Below are 21,241 nucleotides of genomic sequence, written 5' to 3' on the forward strand. Positions count from 1 at the left end.
GGGGCAGGACAGGGCAGCTCACCAGGATGCGGTGAAGCAGAGGCACCCCTGTGTGGGGCGGGGAAGTTCATTGGGCTGGCATGTGGTGATGGCGGCCACCATGTGTGAGCTTCCCCACTCTGCAGGAGGTGCCACTGCCCTTCCACCCGCCCCAGCCCTACTCCTGGGAGGTGGCGGCTCTCTGTCCCTGCCCGCTCACGCATACTCCCTAGGACTGGTCCATGTACCTCCGGTTGACAATCCCTGCCTTAAAATACTGAGGGACTAGAACAGGATCAATCATCTTAATTTGGAAGTACTTACAGAGAAAATTCGGTAAAGTGGGACAGTATGTAATATTGTTTACAGCATTTTTATATATTTAACATGATAAACTTTAACCAAGGTCTTTAAAGAACACTGAACACTGTAAGAAAGTGTTCTAGTCTCTAATAAACCGAGTAGCACATACAGTCAAACACCTTTAACCAGCTTTCACTTCTGAATTTTGTCTTACTCGAACACAACAGGGTACTGCACTATGAAATACCGAACCTTAAAAAGAACTGCAATCCAAGTACCAAAACAAATCTAAAGCAACCTAAAAACTATAAAACAAGGTCATTTTTCATAGTTGGGCGAGTCAAATAAAGAGTTCTTAAGATACATTGCTTACTTTCTGTTGTTGATGTTGTTATAATTATTTGATAGAGATGGAGAGATCTTTGGTAAAGTTGAAAAATTGGATGCACCTGGGGACCTTTAAAAATATGAAAATGTTAAATTAGATAAAAATGTTGAGATTAAAATTAATCATGAAAAAGAAAAGGCTAACAGATGAACAATGCATGTAAATAAGCATGAAAAAGTTCTTATGAGCAGAGCACCAAAAGTCCATGAAAAAGCTTTCTAGCCTCAAAACGCATCTTTTAAAAATTAAAATGGATTTCATAATTCAAACTTTCATATCACACTGGATATCAGTTCTCACTTAAATCAGCTAAAAAGCTGACAAAAAGAAAAGTCAAAATATTTCTTTTGTCTGCACTGACAGCATGGATGCATTTCGCATCTCAAAGTTACAAAAAAGCCTAGAGGCTTTCCTAATTTTTAATTAATCTTATGTAACTTTTGAAATGAGATATGAAAGTGTCAGCTGTGACTAAAGTATAATATTCCAAGGTGAGTGTACATTCAGTCATTTAAAAGCAGCATTTAAAACTAACTGTTTTAACAAACTGGCTGTTTTAAAAAGCTAATGAACATTAACATAATGCACCAAAAATTTCTGGAGATACAAAGGTTATCTTTAATATGCGTTTAGCCAGGTGTAAGTCTATTACTATATCCAGTTACTTAATTCTAAAAAGTTGGATATGTTTATCATTTTCAACACTAGATAATTCTTTGAATTGTAATGACTGAATGAAATACAGCATGATCTTGCAGTTTGCTGTTTTCCTTTACTTGCAATTGACTGAACACATGGGCCTCACCCAGACCCACACAAATCCATGGAAAAAAAATTGGAAGACTTAAATGGACTTTTGGAATTAGGCTCATTCAGATCATTTAAAAAATACAGCGTGCAAGTCAGGCAGTAAGCATTATTACATATGATTTTACGTTTTCCAAAAAAATAAAAAAATAAAAAAAATAAGGTGAGACATGCATCCTGTTTGAAGAATTTTCAAAGTCAGATTTGTACACTACTTGCATAAAACACTGCCACTGGGAAAATGCTCAATTATGAAAATAATTTTGGTCTACTATAATTATGCCACTTTTCCATATTATATTCTAACAGCCGTCGCCTCCATAGGCAATACTGTCAACAAAAACAGGAACATAAACACATTCCAGCACAGGAAAGTTATGAAGTATTATGAAATAATTTTCTCATTGACAATTTAAACTTGAGTTAAACTGAAACTGAAATTAAAGACCATGGAGTCTTTAAATTAAAACACAAAGCAAGCTGAATATATTATAATTGATAATAATATTATGACCGAATTCAAATATTTCGTTATGAATAAAAGTAGTAAGGTAGTCTACCAAATACCATAAAAATTTCAAAGTCAGATTTATTTAGGTTTTTTCCCCAGTGAAAAAATAAAAGCACCAGTTAATTTTGATTCGACAAAGTTAAAACCCTCAGCTGGTGAAAGAGCTATTTTCTAAAATCTTTAAGTAAAAACACAGCATTTCTTAAAGAAATATAAACAGCTTACTAAGATGTTACAAGTCACCCCTGCCAAAATATTTTTAGAACTGTTTGCATGTACTGACACTGATAACACTGGGTATCAAGAAAAAGCCAGTCAATGCTGTGTGTCAAACGCAACTACTCTCTCACACGTGGTAAAATCACTTATGAAAAGTTTTTTAAGCTTCCAAAAATATTTTTAAGACATCCAAACAACAGACAATAAAAAAGTTTCAAAACACAAGCTGATAAGATTCAAAGGTTGGTTCTTATTTTTAATTTTTGCCTTCCTTTTTCCTTTTAAATGGTAGTACTCTAGCAATGGCTAACTAAGCAAGATACAGAGAAAATGTCAACTATTTTCTGTCAAAATATAAATGACAATTTCAATCCTCTGTCTTAAGCACAAATAGGTTCAAATACATGAATGCATCTTCCTGCAATGTAATATGAATGCATGCAATAGGAAATAACAGTTTTACTGTTACTGGTGGTATTTTAAAAATATTTAATTGAAAAGTTGTGACCAAAGAATATACCGATCAGCCAAACACCGACAGATAAAAATTAGGAAGAGGACAAGACAATTTTTTGTTTTAAAGCAGGATATCCTTAACTTACTACAGTAACACCCATTTTTCCTATGAACAACATAGCCATTTCCCTGAAGGGAAATGAAAACTAGTTAAATAAGTTTATCATTAAAAAAATAAATCTTTTCTTTAAACACAAGGGATGAACACTTTATTCTTTACTCAATATTGAAATGTTACGCCTATTATACTATGAAATATTTGCAAAATATATTAAGATGATGTACACAAATATAAAATGGGTGGCATATCCCTCTACAGCTATCAACAGTAGATAGACATAAATCCTAAAGGATTTAGTTTACACTTCAGAAAATAAATGGTATTATTTTCTATAATAAAAGGAAGCCTTGTTTTCATCATTCCACATTTAATGTGTAACATCTTTGTGCCTTGTTTGCCATTTTATGATGAGATAAATTGATTGTAACATGCCACATGGCTAACTTAGTGGGATAAACGTAATATCTGCCAGGGCCTTTTGATACCAATTGCAAAGAATAATCTACAGGATTTTACTGCTTAATCAAAATTATGTTCAATACATTACTGAGCCTTTAACTGACCAAATAATACTCAGTGTCATATGACTATTCACGCTGTTAACTGGCATCCTTAAATTCTCAAGTTTTCCACTTCACTAAATTTGTCACAAGTGATTTGACTCTCCCTTAAAAGAAATGAATTTAATATTATTCAAGGAATTTTTCTGAAACCTACAATTCCTATGTTAGATATCATTTAAAAAGATGATCCAAGTATCAATTTATAGCTTCCTGAGATATTTGGCCATCTAAGTGAATTCCTATTTCACAGTGCTCGAGTCCCACCTTCCTTCTAGTAAAAAAAAAAAAAAAGGCTGTCAAAAATACAGCAAGGAGCAGGACTTACCAACCTTAACAGATGTTGCAGTATGGGGAACAAACAAGAGGAACTTGCCCTCCTGCTAGCTAACACAAACCCAGACGTCGCAGGGCTCACTGAAACTTGGTAGGATTCAATGCATGATTGGGCGGTAAACAGCAAGGGCTACACTGTTCAGGCAGGATAGAACGGGGAAGAAAGACGGGGGTGTGGCGCTCTACGTCAAAGAGCAATACATGTCCTCAACAAACAGCACTGGGTCTGAGGAGTGGCAGAGTGAAACGCTCTCGGTTAGAGTACAAAGGGGTTTGGAGGAAAGGTACTTAACGGTGGGTGTCTACTACACACCACCCAACCAAGGGGAAGAGCTGGATCATGAATTCTCAGGTGAGCTCACCGAGGCAGTTAAATCAAGGGGTGTGGTCATCATGGGTGACCTAAACTACCCGGACATCTGCTGGGAGGAGCAGTCAGCCAGGTTAAGCCACTCATGTAGGTTCCTAGCCAAGATACAGGACCTCCATCTAACCCAGGAGGTGCACAGTCCCACCAGGGGAAATGCCTTGCTGGACCTGGTCCTGGCCACAGGCGACAACCTGGTGAAGGGACTGCGGGTTCTCAACCACCTGAGCGATAGCGATCACTTACTAGAATTCACTATCCAGCGCAAGGTGTCAAAGGCCTGCAGCAAGGCAGTAGCCCTGGACTTCAGGAGGGCGGATTTCAATGAGTTAAGGAGATTAGTCGGCGAGGCACTGAGGTCCTAGGGGGGAGGGGAGTTGGGAGTCCAAGAAGAGTGGTCGTTCCTTAAGGAGACGATCCTCCAAGCCCAAAGGGTGACAGTCCCAACGCAAATCAAAGGGGGCAAGAGTGCTCAAAAGCCCCCATGGCTCACCAAAGGCATTCAGGAACATGTGAAAGCTAGAAAGGAGGCATACACCCAATGGAAGGGAGGGGCCATCACCAAGGAGGATTATACCTCCACTGCTAGAGACTGTAGGGGGACTGATAGGAAGGCTAAGGTGGGGACAGAACTGGGACTAGTGACCTGGATCAAAGATAACAAGTCCTTTTTTAAATATATAGGGAAGGCACCTGGTAACATGGGTCCCCTGCAGGACACGCCTGGAGATCTGGTGGTCGCACCAGATGATAAAGCTGACCTCTTTAACAAATTCTTTGCCTCTATATTTTTCTGAACAGGGACCGGGACATCCCCCCACATCGGGATTCCGGACGGATCCAAGAGAGGCACAGCCAGGCCCAGGGTCTGTAAGGACCTAGTCAGGGAACTTCTGGTGGGACTGGATGTGTTCAACTCAGCAGGTCCAGATGATCTCCACTCCTGGCTGATGAGGGAATCTGCAGAGGTCACTGCAGGACCCCTGGCAGAGCTTTACAAGTGCTCGGCAGAGCACTTGTGGTGCCCTGCCGAGGTGCCAGAGGACTGGAAAAGGGCCAAAGTGGTCCCCATTTTCAAAAAAGGGAGGAAGGAGGACCCAGGAAACTATAGGCCCGTTAGTCTTGCCTCAGCCCCGGGAAAGCTCTTTGAGAAAATTATCCAGGAGCACATCTGCGAGGGACCAGCAGGGGAGATTATGCTTAGGGGCAACCAACGTGGGTTCATTAGAGGCAGGTCCCGTCAGACCAACCTGGTTGCCTTCTATGACCAGGTCACAAAATCCTTGGACGCAGGTGTTGTGGTGGACGTAGTCTTTCTGGACTTTAGGAAGGCCTTCGACACTGTCTCTCACTCCATTCTCAGTAAAACATTAGGCAACTGTAGCATCGATGCCTACACAGTCAGATGGGTCACAAATTGGCTGGAGGGCCGCACCCAGAGAGTGGTGGTGGACAGGTCATTTTCGACCTAGAGAGACGTGGGCAGTGGGGTTCCCTGGGGCTCAGTCCTCAGGCCTACACTGTTCAACATCTTCATCAGTGACTTGGACGAGGGGGTGAAAAGCACCTTGTTCAAATTCGCAGACAACACTAAGATGTGGGGAGAAGTGGGCATGCTAGGAGGGAGGGACAGGCTACAAGTAGATCTGGACAGGTTACACAGGTGGGCGGATGAGACTAGGATGGGTTTCAATACTGACAAGTGCAACTTTGCACCTAGGGAGGAAGAACCAGCAGCATACCTACAGGCTGGGGAACTCCCTTCTCATCAGCACAGAGGCAGAAAAGGATCTTGGAGTCACTACTGATTCCAAGATGAACATGGGCTGCCAATGTGAGGACGAAGTCAGGCAGGCTAACCACACCTTGTCATGCATCCACAGATGCATCATGAGCAGGTCCAAGGAGGTGATCCTCCCCCTCTATGCCACATTGGTCAGGTCACAGTTGGAGTACTGTGTCCAGTTCTGGGCACCGCACTTCAGGAGGGATGTGGACAGCACTGACAGGGTCCAAAGGAGGGCCACTCGTATGATAAGGGGACAGCAGGGCAGGCCCTACGAAGAGAGGCTATGGGACCTGAACCTGTTCAGACTCCACAAAAGAAGGCTGAGGAGGGATCTAGTGGCCGTCTATAAACTTACCAAGGAGGGCCAGCAGGGAATGGGAGAGGCCCTGTTCCCCCAAGCACTACCAGGAGTAACTACAAATAACAGCCATAAGTTGACTAAGAGTAGGTTCAGGCTAGACACCAGGAAGCACTACTTCACAGTCAGGGTGGCTAGGATCTGGAACCAACTTCCAAGGGAAGTGGTGCTTGCTCCTACCCTGGGGGCCTTCAAAAGGAGGCTAGATAATCACCTAGCCAGGGTTGTTTGACCCCAGCATTCTTTCCTGCCCGTGGCAGGGGGTCGAACTTGATGACCTGCCCCGGTCCCTTCCGACCCTACCAACTATGAAACTATGTCAGGAACTAAGCAAAAAGTAAGACTGCAAGACTGGAGTAAGGCTGCTCTTACATGCATAACTGGATACCCAGTCTTAGGGGCAGTCTGCCCTGCACTCACCCACCATGCCCTGTTGTTAATAGAAATATGTAGACTGCAGGAGGCTGCCCTGATCTTACTGTACCACCCACCCACTTTATGATAGTGGCTTTATGGGCCAATCACACAGCTCCATACCTCCCCTACACCATGCCTCACAAATGGCATCCTAGTCTTCATGTCTAGCTGAGGCCCCCGCACTGGGCCACACTTTGCTCTCTGGCCTCTCCCTGGGCTGCCCTCTAGCTCAGAACCCTTCCTTAACCCTGGCCCCTCGCTGGGCTTCGCCCTCTACTCCAGCCTCTGGACCCCTGGTGGTCCACACGGTCTTCCTTGCCCACTGCTTTTTTATCGGGGTATGCTCCCCTAGCCTTCCCCCTCCAGAGAGCCACCCATAAGGCAATGTGGGCCGAGGCTTTTTGGTGCCCCATCATCACCTTTCTGTGGAGTGGCACAGGTATGGCATTTCACGGAGACTGCCCAAGCACCAATAGCCCCACCACACCAGCCACCTCCAGTAGTGTGTGGTTTTAGGTTTTACCCAGGACTGATCTTCAGGCCTACCTGATCTTCCATTAATCTCTCTGAGCTACCCCTTGATGTCCTGCACCTCCCCAAAGCTGCTACTAACCAGGCCCTCTGGCCCAGACTCCCTCTCTCCTCTTGCTCTCTCTCTCTCTGGCCCCTAGCTCACACTCAGACCCCAAGCCCTAGATCCCTCCTTTTCAGATAGCTTGGAACCAGCCATCGTCATCCAAGCTGGATGCTCCTGGACCCTCCCCTCTCAGCTGTGGCCCCTCATGGACCTTTGTGCCTCTATGAGGCTCTGGCTCTGCCACCAGGCCAGTCAAGACCCCAGGCTGTCTGCAGCTATGGCCACCTCTCCCTTCAACCCCTCCCGGGCCCAGCATAGGCCAGGCAAGGGTCAGTCTGCCAGCTATCAGACCCTCACATCTTTATGGGTCTGCCCTCCTGGACCCCACCATGAATCTCTCTCTTTCTCTGTGTGCTCAAAGCCCCACCTCGATCGTGCTACGCAACCCCTTTCTTCTCTAGGCCCCCTTGACCTCTCAATGGGTCCTAGTACTCCGCTCCACTCACAGGACACACCCAGGCCTCTCTACCAGGTCTCTCTGCTGCTCAGGCCCTTATTCAGGGCTCACCTGGCCACTCAATAAGCCTGCTCCTCTCAGCCCCTCTCCCAGGAGTGTCCTGGCCCCTCACTAGGTCCTATACACATGGCTCCTCCTCCTTTGGGCTGGCCTAGCGTCTCAATGAGCCCTTGTATGCGTAGCTGCTCTTCCTCTGGGCTGGCCAGACTCCTCCCTAGGGCTAGGCCTTTGTTCACGCAGCCCCTCCTCTGGGCTGGCTTGGACTCTCTAGGTCCACATGCATGCAGCCCCTCATTCTCTGGGCCTCTCCCTAGGCCCCTACGCACACAGCCACTCTCTCCAGCCTCATCTGGCCTCTCAACAGGTCCAGGCACTCAGTCCCCTTCCCAGGGCTCTGGACCCCACACTAGGTCCCCAGGAACCTCCTCCATCCTCATAGTTCCTACCCAAACCTACACAGGGTCTCAGATTGCATACAGGAGTAGCAGTATTCAGTTCATCCCTGAAACAGTGAACTGTAACAGCCTCTCAGACCTTTTCTTTTTTTGGGGGGAGGTGGGGGGAGGGGGCAGTCAAAAAAAAAGGACAGCAATTTAACTGGCAAAGCCTGCTGACAGAATTTAAGAACACACAAATTTAGTCCTAGTTCTAGCCCTGGTCTCCAAGAACGTGACTCCGGGCTAACCTCAACCATTGGGGTGATGTACATTTTGCCACTGCTTTCATTCAAATCCTAGATTAATAGAATCATGGAGAAGTAGGGCTGGAAGCAACCTCCCAAAGTCATCGAGTCCAGCATTTTTCTCAACCCATGAGTCGCAAGAATATTTCAAAGGGTCACGAGCTGCGGCAGGGCAGAGGGGCACCAGAAAGGCACCTGCCCGTTCCAGGAGGGTAAGGGGGTGGGGGAGAGCTGCACAGCTGGGCTGACAACACTGGGGCCAGTGCTCATTCTCGTGGGCGTGGCACAGCTGGGAGATGCTGTCCGGGAGGTGGAAGGGTCCATAACCAGGCTACCTGGTGGGACGCAGCAGCCCCAGTCCAGGGCGGCAGGGTGCCACAGGTCTCTCCTCCTCCTCCCTGCAGTCTGTGCTGGTGCCGGACTCACTCTGCTGCCACCTGCATGAGCTGAAGACACTGCAGCCACCAGGCTCAAACCCAAGCGGGATGGGGGCAGCAGGTGAGGATCGAGGGACACCAGCATGGCCCGGGGGACAGGGGACTAGACAGCAGCAGGGCCAGGGGTGTGTGGGTTGGGATAGGCCATGGATCTTTGCAAATGGGTCCCTGTAGGAAAAATGTTGAGAACCACTGATCTAATCCAAACCTCTTGCCTGAGACAAGATCAAAGTTTTATTAAAAACTGCAACTGGAGATAAGAGACTAAGATAACGCATACCATACATATCCATTTCTCATCAACTAAGCTCAACAAGGTACCTAGAAGGGCCACTGTATGGGGCACTTCAGGACACTGAAGATAAGTTCTTGGCTCAGGCTCAAATCAGGAAGAACAGGAATAATGCTCAATGGAAAAAAACAGTCTTTCTAACGAATACCAGAAATAGTAGGTAGGTGCCTCTTGTTAATGCAATGAACCACTTCGTTACTGATGGTCTAATCCTAATTCACAAATCAATTGCTATGGCCTATTTCTTAAAATACTCTGTGAGAAACCGTGTCATTTCTCGTCACGTAAAGAGCTACACTGGTCCACATCACCTTCAGACAAGACTTGAACACTTTTCCTTTGGGGCTGACTACAGAAACAACCAAGAAGATATAGCTGGTTTGATATGCAGTATCCCCCACTACTAAGCAGTACAAAGGTTTGGCATCTTTTTACCTACAATATTTAGCAATCAGAAAAGGTTAATAAGTAGGCATGAATACCTCTCACTAGTAACTCATTTGATTAAGTAAGACAAAAGTTTTAATTCCATTTGCAGTGCAGTTGGATAAGATTTCAAGAATTGGGGGTCTCAATGTGAACATGAAAAGGCATGGATTGTGACTCATTCAAACCAGCACAGGTCAAAAAGCAACTGCAGAATACAGGACCAAGAAAGGCATAGCCAACCTAATTTTCTTCTTATTGGAACTGACAACCCACAGAATTTTCTATCATCTCAGGTACTCGAGGTGTCCTACAAAGGTACCCTAGCAAGCCAGTAATAAAAGAACAGCAAACATCCATGTTTAGTGACTTCCTATACATTTTGGGGGAAAACACTTGTGATAGGTATAAACAGCAAAACTGCAAGAACAATGTAACAAGGGTGCAGGGGGGTTTCTAACATTTGTCTAAGTTCTCAAACCAGGTGAAGACTCATTTTTTGCATATCATCGTTGGCAGATATATCTACTGTGGTGAATCAGGAACTTGACTGAACTGAAGCCTACCTCAATTTCTTTTAGAATCTGTTACCGAGTTCTGGGTAAATTCTTGTTTTATTCCTCTCTTTTGGTTTTACCCTACATTCCCCCCCACCCATTTATCCTTCAGAATGAGCTTCTTCTATCCAAACCCAGCATAGTACAATATATAGAATATATATTCTATAGTTCTTTGCTACCATGTTAGACTGCCACCAGTATCTGAGCTACGCAATTTGAAACTAGCTCAGATATACCTATGCTACAATGACTGAGGTACAAATGTACCCTGTGGCAGGGTGCTCACCCTTTGCCATTGCTTGAAAAGAAAATAAATAATTCCATCCACTGTCTCATTTCTCAACCCCAACCTGCCACATATACATATGATATAATAAATATACTTGCAAATATAGTCCAGCTCTCACAGTCGCACTTTAAAAATGTTTGTATTATTGCTGGTCTCACACTATTAATACGCCGGCTAAAAAAGCAAATGTTCAGTTGTGAAGACAACACAAAGAAATGGCAGATTCAGGAAGTCTTACTTTAAGATGGCATTAGTGGGATGATCCTTTCAACAGACATCCATTTTAACATATCGAGATCCTACATCTAAAGTGCCTTCCACATTCTGTACATGTTTTTGCTAAAGTTTCTTTTATATCTTCAGTAGGCTGGTTGCCAGTTAGCTTGTTTGCAAAAGGCAGTGTGGACATCTTGGTTTCAGACTACAAATGTTTCCAGTTTAAACTTAAACTGTAAAGTTTACCAAATTAGTGTTTGAATGTGCTTTGAGATGTAGCTAGCTACAAAGCCATAAGCAACTGTTTTATTGACACACCAGTCAACACAAGCTAACATTCAAAATACCAGTCTTTTTCCTGGTAGAAATAAAACTTGAGTCTTCTGGATATTCTTACACATTCCTGTAACGGAGACATGAGGGATTTGCTCAGCATTTTAGGCAAAATTAAGAGTTATTTGACTAACTGACCAATTTGATTGTACTCCATTTTTCTAGTAATATATTGTCCAAGAATAAATTTCAGCACATTAAATGTTTGGCAGATTCCTATTGCAAGAGCATAAACATGCTTTCAAAAGTAACATCTTTGAATTGATATGAAAAGGTCAGTAATCCTTTACAGAAGTATTCGTTAAAGAACAGGTTTTGTCAAAGAGGAGACATCAAAGGTGACAGACTCCTTGTTCTGTGATCTTTTGTATACATTTTATCCCCTACTATTTTCTCAAGTTTTTATAGTACAGATATATAGTTTTAACTTGTGTTCTGTAATACATACTTTTCTGTTTTTACTGTGCAAACCTGCGTTATATTTATGATTGTGTATATATACACATACACGCACATATTCGTAATTAACGTCCTTCTTTTTAATACACACACACACACGTAATGAACATCCTTCTGTTTAATTCCACTTCCTTAGGGGACACAAATGACTGATACTTTTGACAGACGAGCTGACTGACAGATTCAGATTTGATCCAGAGCTGTTCTTCATGGAAGAAAGGAAATCAGCAATAGCTGAGGTTAGTGACTGAATATCTATCCTAGGATTAGGCTACTATAGCCATTATTTTGTCCATTTTGCCAGGTGGTAAGTCACAAGGAGAGTTAATGCAATGAGAGACTCTTCTACAAACAGATATGAGAGACTTTTAGGGGAATAACTGACAGGAGTTCCTAGCATCAGAGCTCCACTGAAATCAAACTTTCATAGAATGATGTTCCTTCAATCTATGCACCTGTATCAGCTACGTTTCAAGTGTCCCTGGCATCCAAATTGGTCCCAAGATATGAAGGCCATAAAGCTGATCTTTGCTTATGTTCAGGTAAATATGTATAAGTATGCATAAGAAATTCAGGGAAAGAAATCATAGCACCCTTCTGCAAAGAAAGAAATTGTATAAATCAGGGGTTTCCAACCTTTCTGGATCAGTGTACCCCCAGCAACCGGACACAGAGCCCCGGTGGACAACCCCTGGTATAAATAACAACAGCAATAATGGATATGTGTATTCATATTTCAACTACTATTTCTAATAGCTGCAACTCTTATAAATCCTTAATGCAATTAATCCTTTTTCTAACTGAAATTACCAAAATGCACTGTACAATTGCTTTAATTTTCTGGCACTGATACATGGACAGATGACTTGTTGCTCGTTTTTAAAAGGTCTGTAACTTTGAGACAAATTCTTTATTGCCTCCCCCCCACTTGTTTTTTTTGAGTTTCCTTTAAACTGAAGACAAAAAGCAAGAAATGGTCCATTACTGAAACTATATTAGAAGTTGTTTTAAATAGTTATTCCCACATTGAATTTTAAAAGGTATTTGGCAAAACCTCATTAAAACATTACATATTTTATGTTTTTCAATTTTTGTTAATTACAACATATTTGGTGATGTCACAGTTTAGTGCTTTTGACTTAGTAGATCACTTTGGAATGACAAAGTAGGCCGCTGACGGCTGGGGTGGTGCAAGCACTAAGGCACACAGTTGACAGCTCAGCCAAGACCATAGCAGAAGCACTTACGGCAGTGCCGTCAGATTTAAACGCATCTGTAAATTCTGCTAAATGCCTTATCACAAGGACATAAAAAAAGAAAGGAAGTAGGCCACTCTATAGTAAGCAACTGTATGAACCAGACAGGAGACAAAAGTTGACAAAGATTCTTAAGTTCAAAACCTTAACAAAAGCTGCAGTACAGAAAGGTTAAAAAGAAGTGGAATAAATGCCTCTTGAAGTCAAAGAATTCCAGGAAAACTGGAGAAATTCAAGAAAACTTAAATTTCTGCAACCTACCTCATGATGTGTGTTTATGCAATTTATTTACAGGAGAAAAAGTATGAGAATAACAAGTTCATATAGAACAGAGAAAAAAAAATATTGAGCTAACCTGAGGCAGTCAGAAGTTATGGTTTCACCATCTGAATTTGCATGCAAGTATTTTGCTAAACTGCAAATATGACAGAAAAAGAAATGGGGGAGAGCTATAGGACAGTTAACTAAGGTACTGATAAATTAATGCATAAATGAAAGCTTGATGACACAATGGTTATCATTTTTCATTTGAAAAATATCACATCTGCTGAGTAGTGCTATACATTTTGTTTTGCATGCATTTAGTATGCTGCATATTGTATATTGAATACATTTTAATGCATCAGAACCTCTCTCATGAATCATGTATTTTGAAAGACACCTACATCCAATAGCATTTAATTTCTATATTAAAAGTTGGCAAAACTTCTTCATGTTGGAACCACCATTTATCCACTTAAGGGAAAGTATTCCATTAGGGTCTTGTTTGGGGAGCCTGTTGTTGTTTCTTGTGGGTTGTTTAGTCTTTCATTGTAAGCTGCCCTGAGCCTTCTTGGGAAGGGTGGCATATAAATCTAATAAATAAATAAATAAATAAATAAAATTACCTCAAAACCAAGAGTATAAATCTGGAAAATCTATAGAAGTTAAATATAAAATAAATCCAAACAGCAAATTAAGGAAACACGACCAAGGTGCTCAAATGCATAAAGCTACTAACCCCAGATTAAAGTTATTTTTATAGAGATTAGATTTTTTCCCCTCATAAATCTTCTTCACTGTGTCACTTTAAATTTTTATATTTAAACACAGACATGAAATACAGGACCTGTTGCTAGTGATTTTGCCTATTTTTTTTATTGTTGCAATTTTTAATTTCTCTCATTTTATTCTTGCCACTTTCAGTGCTCCATTTCCTCTTCCTACAATGTTTCTATTACTTAACAGCTTTTGAGAGCTATCAAATAGACAAGAAAAATGTCAACTTGAGTAGGAGCATAGAAGTTTACCCTTTTTACTGGATTCCCAGCAGACTACTGTTGATCATATAATTCTATGTTAAACATTTAGTTATCAAAAAAATGTTTGATCACAAGACACATTGTAGCTCTCATGACTGCTTCTAAATGCCTTCCACTGAATTGCATGAAAAACAACTAAAGCCTCCATGCCATGGCCAAGAACCTCTTTCTGCATATATTATTCAATTTTGAATCTGGTTTCTGTATAAATAACACAGCAACAAAGGAAATGGGAGAAAAAATGTTTTACACTTGTTCGTCACTTTCTTGCTTCTATAGGTTTACCCAGTACAAATTGGTTTTACCAAAGCCACATATGGTACACAGAGCTTGACCTAAATTTAATCACCATGCACCTACTAGCAAGAGTCAATAGAGAGACATGACCATCAGTCTCCTCTAATATGGCGCAGGGGAAACACCTAGACAATGCATTTATTCATCCACAACCCTTCTTGATGTGATTTGCACAAAGCTGATGCCTCTGGAGCCTATTCAGGATCTCCCTCTTTCATGTTTTACTTAGATATCAGTAAGGTCTTTGATTCCGTCTCCCATGGAATTCTTTCAGTTAAACCGGAGAGTACTGGCCTAGACCAGCCTACAGTGAGGTGGGTGGATAACCGGCTTAGAGGCTGATCCTAGAGTGTTGCAACTGATGGGACAGTCCTCCTCATCCCAGAGGACCGTCTCCACTGGTGTCCCACAGGGATTGCTGCTTGGACCTGTGCTTTTTAACGTATTTATTAATGATTTGGATGAGGGGGTGGAATGCTCTATGATTAAGTTTGCGGACGATACCTAGTTGTGGGGAAATGCAGGCAAACCAGAGGATAGGGTAAAGATCCAGGACCTTGTCAGACTGGTTCTAAGAGCTGAACGGAATCAGATGAGGTTCAACAGGGAAAACCTTCACCACAACTATAGGATAGGTGGTAGTCCACTGGCTAGCACAGCATCTGAGCAGGACCTCGGGGTCACAATCGACCAGAAGAAGAATGAGCCAACAGTGCGAGGAAACTGCCAGCAAGGCAAACAGAACTATGGCGTGTATCAGCCGATGTGTTGCCAACAGATCCAGGGAGGTGCTTCTACCTCTCTACTCAGAGTTAGAGTGGCCACAACTGGAGTATTGTGCCCAATTTTGGGCTCCGTACTTCAAGAAGGATGCGGATCAACCCGAGAGGATGCAGAGAAAGGCCACCCACATGATTACAGGCCTGGAGGATAGGCCCCACGAGGAGAGACTCCGGGAACTAGGCTTGTTCCAGTCTGGGTAAGAGGAGGCTATGAGGTGACTTGATAGCCGCCTACAAGTATGTCCGGGGTGGGGGGAGAACGACACCAAGATCTGGGGGAGCAATTCTTCAGGAAGGCCCAATGGTTGCAAACTAATAGAGGGAAGATTTAGGCTGGGCATAAGGAAGAACTTCTTCTCCGCAAGGGTAATTAGAACCCGGAACACACTTCCAGCAAAGGTGGTGTAGTCACCATCCTTGGAGGTGTTCAAGAGGAAGCTGGATAAGCACCTCATTGAGCTAGTTTGAGCTCATTAACCTCCTGCCTATGGCAGGGGACTGGACTTGATCCTACAGGTCCCTTCCAGTCCATGACTCTATGACTATGTTTGTCAGCCTCATTCTTAATTTCAAAATATTTTTTCCATTGCTTCCTGACTATTATGAGATGGCAACTTGGGCACTACTAGAGAGGTCCACAGTGGGGGGACAGATTCTTCTACCATATCTCCAACAAATGGCTACAAGGTTGCAGCAATTGGTCGTCCTTTTCCAGCTCCCTTCTGAGAGGTATAATCAAGGGAGTAGCAGGCTCAACATCTGTATGCAGCCTAGCTACCACTGGAGGACAACAGACCTTCACACTTGGAGTACTGTGGGTAACAAAAATTAAAACTGCTCACATCTTCCCTGTATTAGAACTTTAGAGCTGCTCTTCAGTGGGAAAGTTTATGAACTTCAATCCAAATTTCACTGTTTAAAGAAGAGATGTGGAACTAAACCAATGAAAACATCTCAATTTCACTCTGTAGCTTCCCTTCCACATACGTGCCAGAGAAAGAATCTAAGCCTTTATCTTATGTTCATTATCATGGTACAAATGGTTAGCTCTGTCTACCATTAAAAAGTAACTTCATTTTCAAAGAACTGCTGATATACAGTTGTTAAATTTAGCAAGGCAGACTTAATCGAGGCATCTTAACAAGAGATTAGTTGCTTCTGGAACAGTATGGCTGAACAAGAGGCCAAAACTGGGAAGAATCTCAGTCTCCAAATTAAAAAAAAAAAAAGATAAATTAGTGATATTACTAAAAAAAAAGCACTTACAAGAAATGCTGCGTGTAAGACCGAAAGGAGGTTATATATGTGAATTAAGACTAAGTGAACAAAGGAACTCAAATGAGCATCTTTCCTGAAAGACGCTTCAGAAATGTTAAAAAAAAGATTCCCTATTTGCAAAGAAATACAAGGAAATGGTGTTACTAATTCTAACCCAAAACACTTGCACACCAGAGAAGGCAAAAGATTGAACAGGAGCCCCCCCATCAAAAAAGGGTAGATAGACCTGAAAATGCACACAGACCCTTTAGGTTTACTTTTCTTTTTAAATTAATAAAATGGTTTTAAACTGTGGTGATATACTGGACAAAAAGGACAGGCTGTCCAAACAATTGCAAGGGAGGTATTGTATAAATAGAATCTACTGGAAACTCAAGATATTGTTCCACTGAAAATTGTTGTGGATTTCCATTTTAACGGTAAAGGGACTACGTTCAAGTTCTATTACATAAAGTATGATAGATGAAACAGTCCTTTTCCTTGTCAGAAAAAATACTTAAATTATTTTATAGAAGAACCTTCAGTAAAACCAATGTATTCTTGCAAAGTTTAAATTCTGATGAATATGCATTTTTGGTTAAAAACAAAACAAACCTATTCCACACCAGAACTTTAACCACTATAATGTATTTATGTTAATAAATGTTTAATAGAAACACCTCTACATAATTAAAAAAAACATGGGTTTTTTTTTCATGCATGGTCAATATAAATTACTAAGACTTTATTTCAGGTAAATGAATTTAAAATGCAAAATGAAACCACAGTTCCAATACTGCAGTATCTTATCATGGATTGGAACTTGTGTAGCAATACACATCTTTAAACCTCAGTTGAGAATATCAATATTTTTAAAGTCCAAATATTAGAAACAATATAATTATTAAGCCAGTATGACTCAAAACAACTGGCATACACAAATAACACTAAAAATCAAGTTTCCAACAGTTGTAAATTAATTATACTGTTCTGTGTCTACCCTGCAAAATGTATGTTATAATTTCCCAGTCAATATCTAACGCATCATTTATAAAGCGATGGGGATTAAAAAAACCCCAAATCCTATCAAACCAATGACTGTATACTCTCCTGTGCAATATCCAGCTAGTACAAGTATTTTAATATATTTTTTCCTCCATACTGTGAAGTGTTTTGTGAAGAAGTAAGAGCATTTCTATCAATTAAAAATTAAAGAAAGAAAATGATAAACCCGTATTTTTATAGGATTCTCCTTGTAGAATTCTTTAAATTAGAATGATACCATGTTTTAAAACTTGAACGCATATTAAAATAATCCAAGTTTCATAGCATTTCTCTAAAAAAATTCTCAATTAAAAATGAATAGTCTAAAGCAAATAAAGAAGTGCAGTCGATAAGATGTATAGGCACCCCCCACTTCGCACTCTTAATTGGTTCCCGAAAAACAGAGCGTTAAGCCAAACTGAGTGTTAAGCAAAACCAACTTTCACTTTATCATTTTTTAAAGCCACCAAAATCACTCTTAGCACCTGTCTGTGAGCGTTATAACGAAACTTGCTGAGCGCTAAGTGGAATTGGGTATCAATGTAAAATAAGCATTATAGTGAAATAGCAGTAAGTGAAACAGCATTAAGTGGGGGTTGCCTGTACAAGAATATCAAGATATACAAGAATATACAAGATGTAGAACACAGTAAGTGTGCACAACCATATATTCATTATATTAATAGATTTAACATAACAGGAAATGGATTTTTAAAAATCCATTTACCACTTTCAAAACTCTTATTTTAAATCAGGAGATTTCATAAAATAATCTTGGGTTAAAGTACAGTATTAAACAAGGATTATTTAATTTTGATTACTTACTTAGGAGTAGAAGGACCTCTTGGCCATGTTCCATCTTCATTTTTTTGTTCTATCACCAGTATCTATCGAAAAGAAAAAAATACTGTAACAAAACACATCAGCAGAATGCCACTTGCTCAGATGACTCAACAGAAACCCCTTTTAATGGGCTTGTGGACAGGTGACTTATAGGGGCAGAGAAGTAAGGTTATTTTAGGTTTTCAGATATCCCACTCTATCCAAACAGCTCAGAGCAAAAATTTGAAGTACTTACTCAAATTTAAGATGACCCTGAATAAGAACCCCCCACCCCCTATTAATTAGATCCTATACAAGGAAAATTTAAGAATTTGTTACAATTTTCCATGTATAAAATCCAATTATCTAATTATTGTAGGGCTGCCTTGAATTCACACCCTCCCCTCCCCCCCAATACTACAGAGGGGCAAACAGATAGCATGGGGAAGTCAAGCAACTTGCCCCTTGCTTGTGCCTACCTCCTGCCACGTCTGCTCTCCACCTTGCAAACTCGGGCCCATTCACCCAGCCTCTGCTTCCTCCTCCTCCTGCCCCGCAGCCTCTGCTTCCCCCTTCTGCTGTGGCTATGGCCCCGACTCTGGGTAGGGGCTGGAGCCTGAGCTGCAGCAGCCACCTGTCCTGCACTCCTCCCCACAAGCGATTCTAAGATGGAGTCCCCCACCCCATATTAAACTAGGAAAAAAAACCTTGTCTTAGAATCAAGTAAATACAAGTAAAAAGACAAAAAATTACATTCTACTATTATGAATTAGGTTAGGACGGCATTCTGGGACTCAAGAATTTCAGGACTGGTTTCTTCTGATACGTTTGTTTGACACTGATTAAGGCTATGTACAGACATTCCCAAGATGCTGTCTACCATCATGAGGCTTAAGCTGCATGATTGTACATCAAATGCCAGCTGTACAGACATTCACTGGTGCCAGGAGCCTGACCTAAGTAAGGTGGGGTAGGGTAGATGAGGTTGGGGAGGATAGTGGGTTCTGCAGGGGTTGGTGGGGTCAATCAGGAGCTAACAGGTCCATGGGGGTTAGTGAGGTTCAGGGGAGTTTGGCAAGATGGGAGCAGGTTAGCAGGTGTGCAGGGGATGGGGGAAGGCTGGTGAGATCAGGTAGGAAGGGGGAGGTGTCTGTCAGGGAATAAAGGGCTTGAAGGGCTAAAGGTAGCATTGGCAAGGCAGAAGGAAAAGCACCACCCGAGGGCTGAGGTGAGCAGTTTGGCTTTCCCAGGTTCAGGGCTGTGCTGAGAATGTGTGCACATATTCATGAGACTCAGTCTGTAATCACATGGATTACTTTAAGCTGAATGGTCCTGTGTGTACATATATTCACCAGTGCTAGAAGTAGGGCTGGGATCTTGATCTAAGGAAGTTGGGGTGAGTAGAGGCGGTTAGTGGGTCTGGAAGGTATAGGGAAGGGGGAAGGTGTCCTAGGTGAACTAGAGGTAGATGGTTCTAGCCACTTTTTGCTCAGTTTAACCTGCCCAAGCATCTATAGTGGGCTGTACTATTCAGCCTAGTTAGATCAATCTAAGTTTAAGATCCATATGCGAGTGAACTACATTACATCTGGTGGCCATTTTTTGCCCTAGCCTCCCAAACTTGTTCAGCACTTAAGTCTAACCCTAGTTAGAAGATCTAAATGTAATGTCTGTACATATTCTGAGTCTCTTAGGCTGTCTACACTGCTAGTTCCCACACTGATACTGTAAACTCCTTCACTGACTTCCAGGATAGCCCAAGTCTAGACCTAACTTGAAGAAAGGGAAAGACAAAGTAAACTACATTTAAATAGAAAAGGATCTACTAGGTATAGGAAAATGTAAGCAATTCAAGTTATTATTTTTAAAGACTAATTTTAAGTAAACAAAAATATATTGCATAATACCTGGCCCTGGTATAAACCAGCATCCTGTATGGTACTATCTGGTTTATTCAATGGTTCAAATGTATTACTCATGTATTTGTTCCACAATCTGGTCTCTTTTTCACTTGGAATATTGAAGATTTTTCTTATTTCTTTTTCAATTGTATCTGGATTGAAAGAAGAAAGCATAAAAATTAAATATTCCATGACAAAAGTCCCACATCAATACCATTTAAATCATTCTCAAAATACTAATGATACAGTGATAATAGCTGCATAGATTGTGTCAGTTTGGGCCAACCTTTTTGGCAGGTGTGCCATAAGTTAAGCCTACTGCCTTCCAATGCTTTTACCATGCCCAATCTGTTCCATCCCAGGATCCTGCCAAATGGAGCCACTACAGTCTTCCCAGACTTTTAGTACAGTACCAGGAAAGAACCTGAAATGAGCTAAAAACAACGGAGACAGTGGCAGCCACACAATCTACTCTGCACATTTAAGCATAACTTCCCCAGAAGACAGTACAGTCAGCCTAGAAAGACAACAGGAAGAATGGCTGCAAGGTCAGAGGCAGGAAAGACTGAGTTATTCACCTCAACCTGAATCAAATCAATCCTTTTAAATTCTAGTGGCCAATACATTTTAGTAAATTTGCTATATTGTCCTATCATACACCCCTTTCCCCACAAAATATACATACAAGTGTGATCCAATAATGTACCTACGCTTAATACAGTTTTATTAAATAATCACTTATTAATCCAATATTCATTCTGCTACCTGAAATAGTGACATTTCTGAGGTTAAGAAAATATAAATTATAAATATAAATATAAACTGCTATACATACTTTTAAATACAATCATTATTTCTGAACCCTTTGTTGACTGTTTTTTTCCCTCTAAAATGAAGTTAGGAACACCAGTTAAATTTATATGGATGTGTGTGCTTAAGTGACATGTTTATAAGGATTCCCAATAGTACTAACTGCTAAGAGCTTATCATTAGAACAAAGGAAGATTAGATTAAAAGATCAGGGCGCAGAAAATATAAGTTTAGCCATCACAGGAAGTACTGTAACAAAAAATAATTTGCCTCGGATATTGTTCCTGTTTGCTTCATCTCTGCAATATACATTTAAAATACATTTTAAAAACTTTTCCTCTTGTTTAGTTCTTTGTAGGTACGTCTTTCCCT

At 41.5% G+C, this 21,241-nt stretch overlaps 1 protein-coding gene across 15 annotated transcripts in view; it reads right to left on the reverse strand.

Annotated features, from left to right (window-relative positions):
• The window catches only part of USP15 (ubiquitin specific peptidase 15), a 103,129-nt gene that overhangs the window by 40,527 nt on the left and 41,361 nt on the right, over positions 1–21,241 (reverse strand). For 11 of the 15 annotated variants that reach the window (XR_003093009.1, XR_003093010.1, XR_003093012.1 and 8 more), the window contains 3 exons: positions 20,066–20,211; positions 18,162–18,223; positions 656–739 (listed from right to left, as the gene is read on the reverse strand). Coding sequence is in view for 10 of the 15 variants with exons in the window: in XM_025198767.1 (XP_025054552.1) it covers positions 656–739; positions 18,162–18,223; positions 20,066–20,211 (292 nt within the window). In the remaining 5 variants the exon portion in view is untranslated. Of the gene's footprint in view, positions 1–655; positions 740–13,284; positions 13,510–18,161; positions 18,224–20,065; positions 20,212–21,241 lie in introns of those variants that run through there. The other 4 variants (XM_014517869.2, XM_014517865.2, XM_025198773.1 and 1 more) reach the window with 4 other exon arrangements.

Source organism: Alligator sinensis, unplaced genomic scaffold, assembly GCF_000455745.1.
Source record: "Alligator sinensis unplaced genomic scaffold, ASM45574v1 scaffold375_1, whole genome shotgun sequence".
NCBI lineage: Eukaryota > Metazoa > Chordata > Crocodylia > Alligatoridae > Alligator > Alligator sinensis.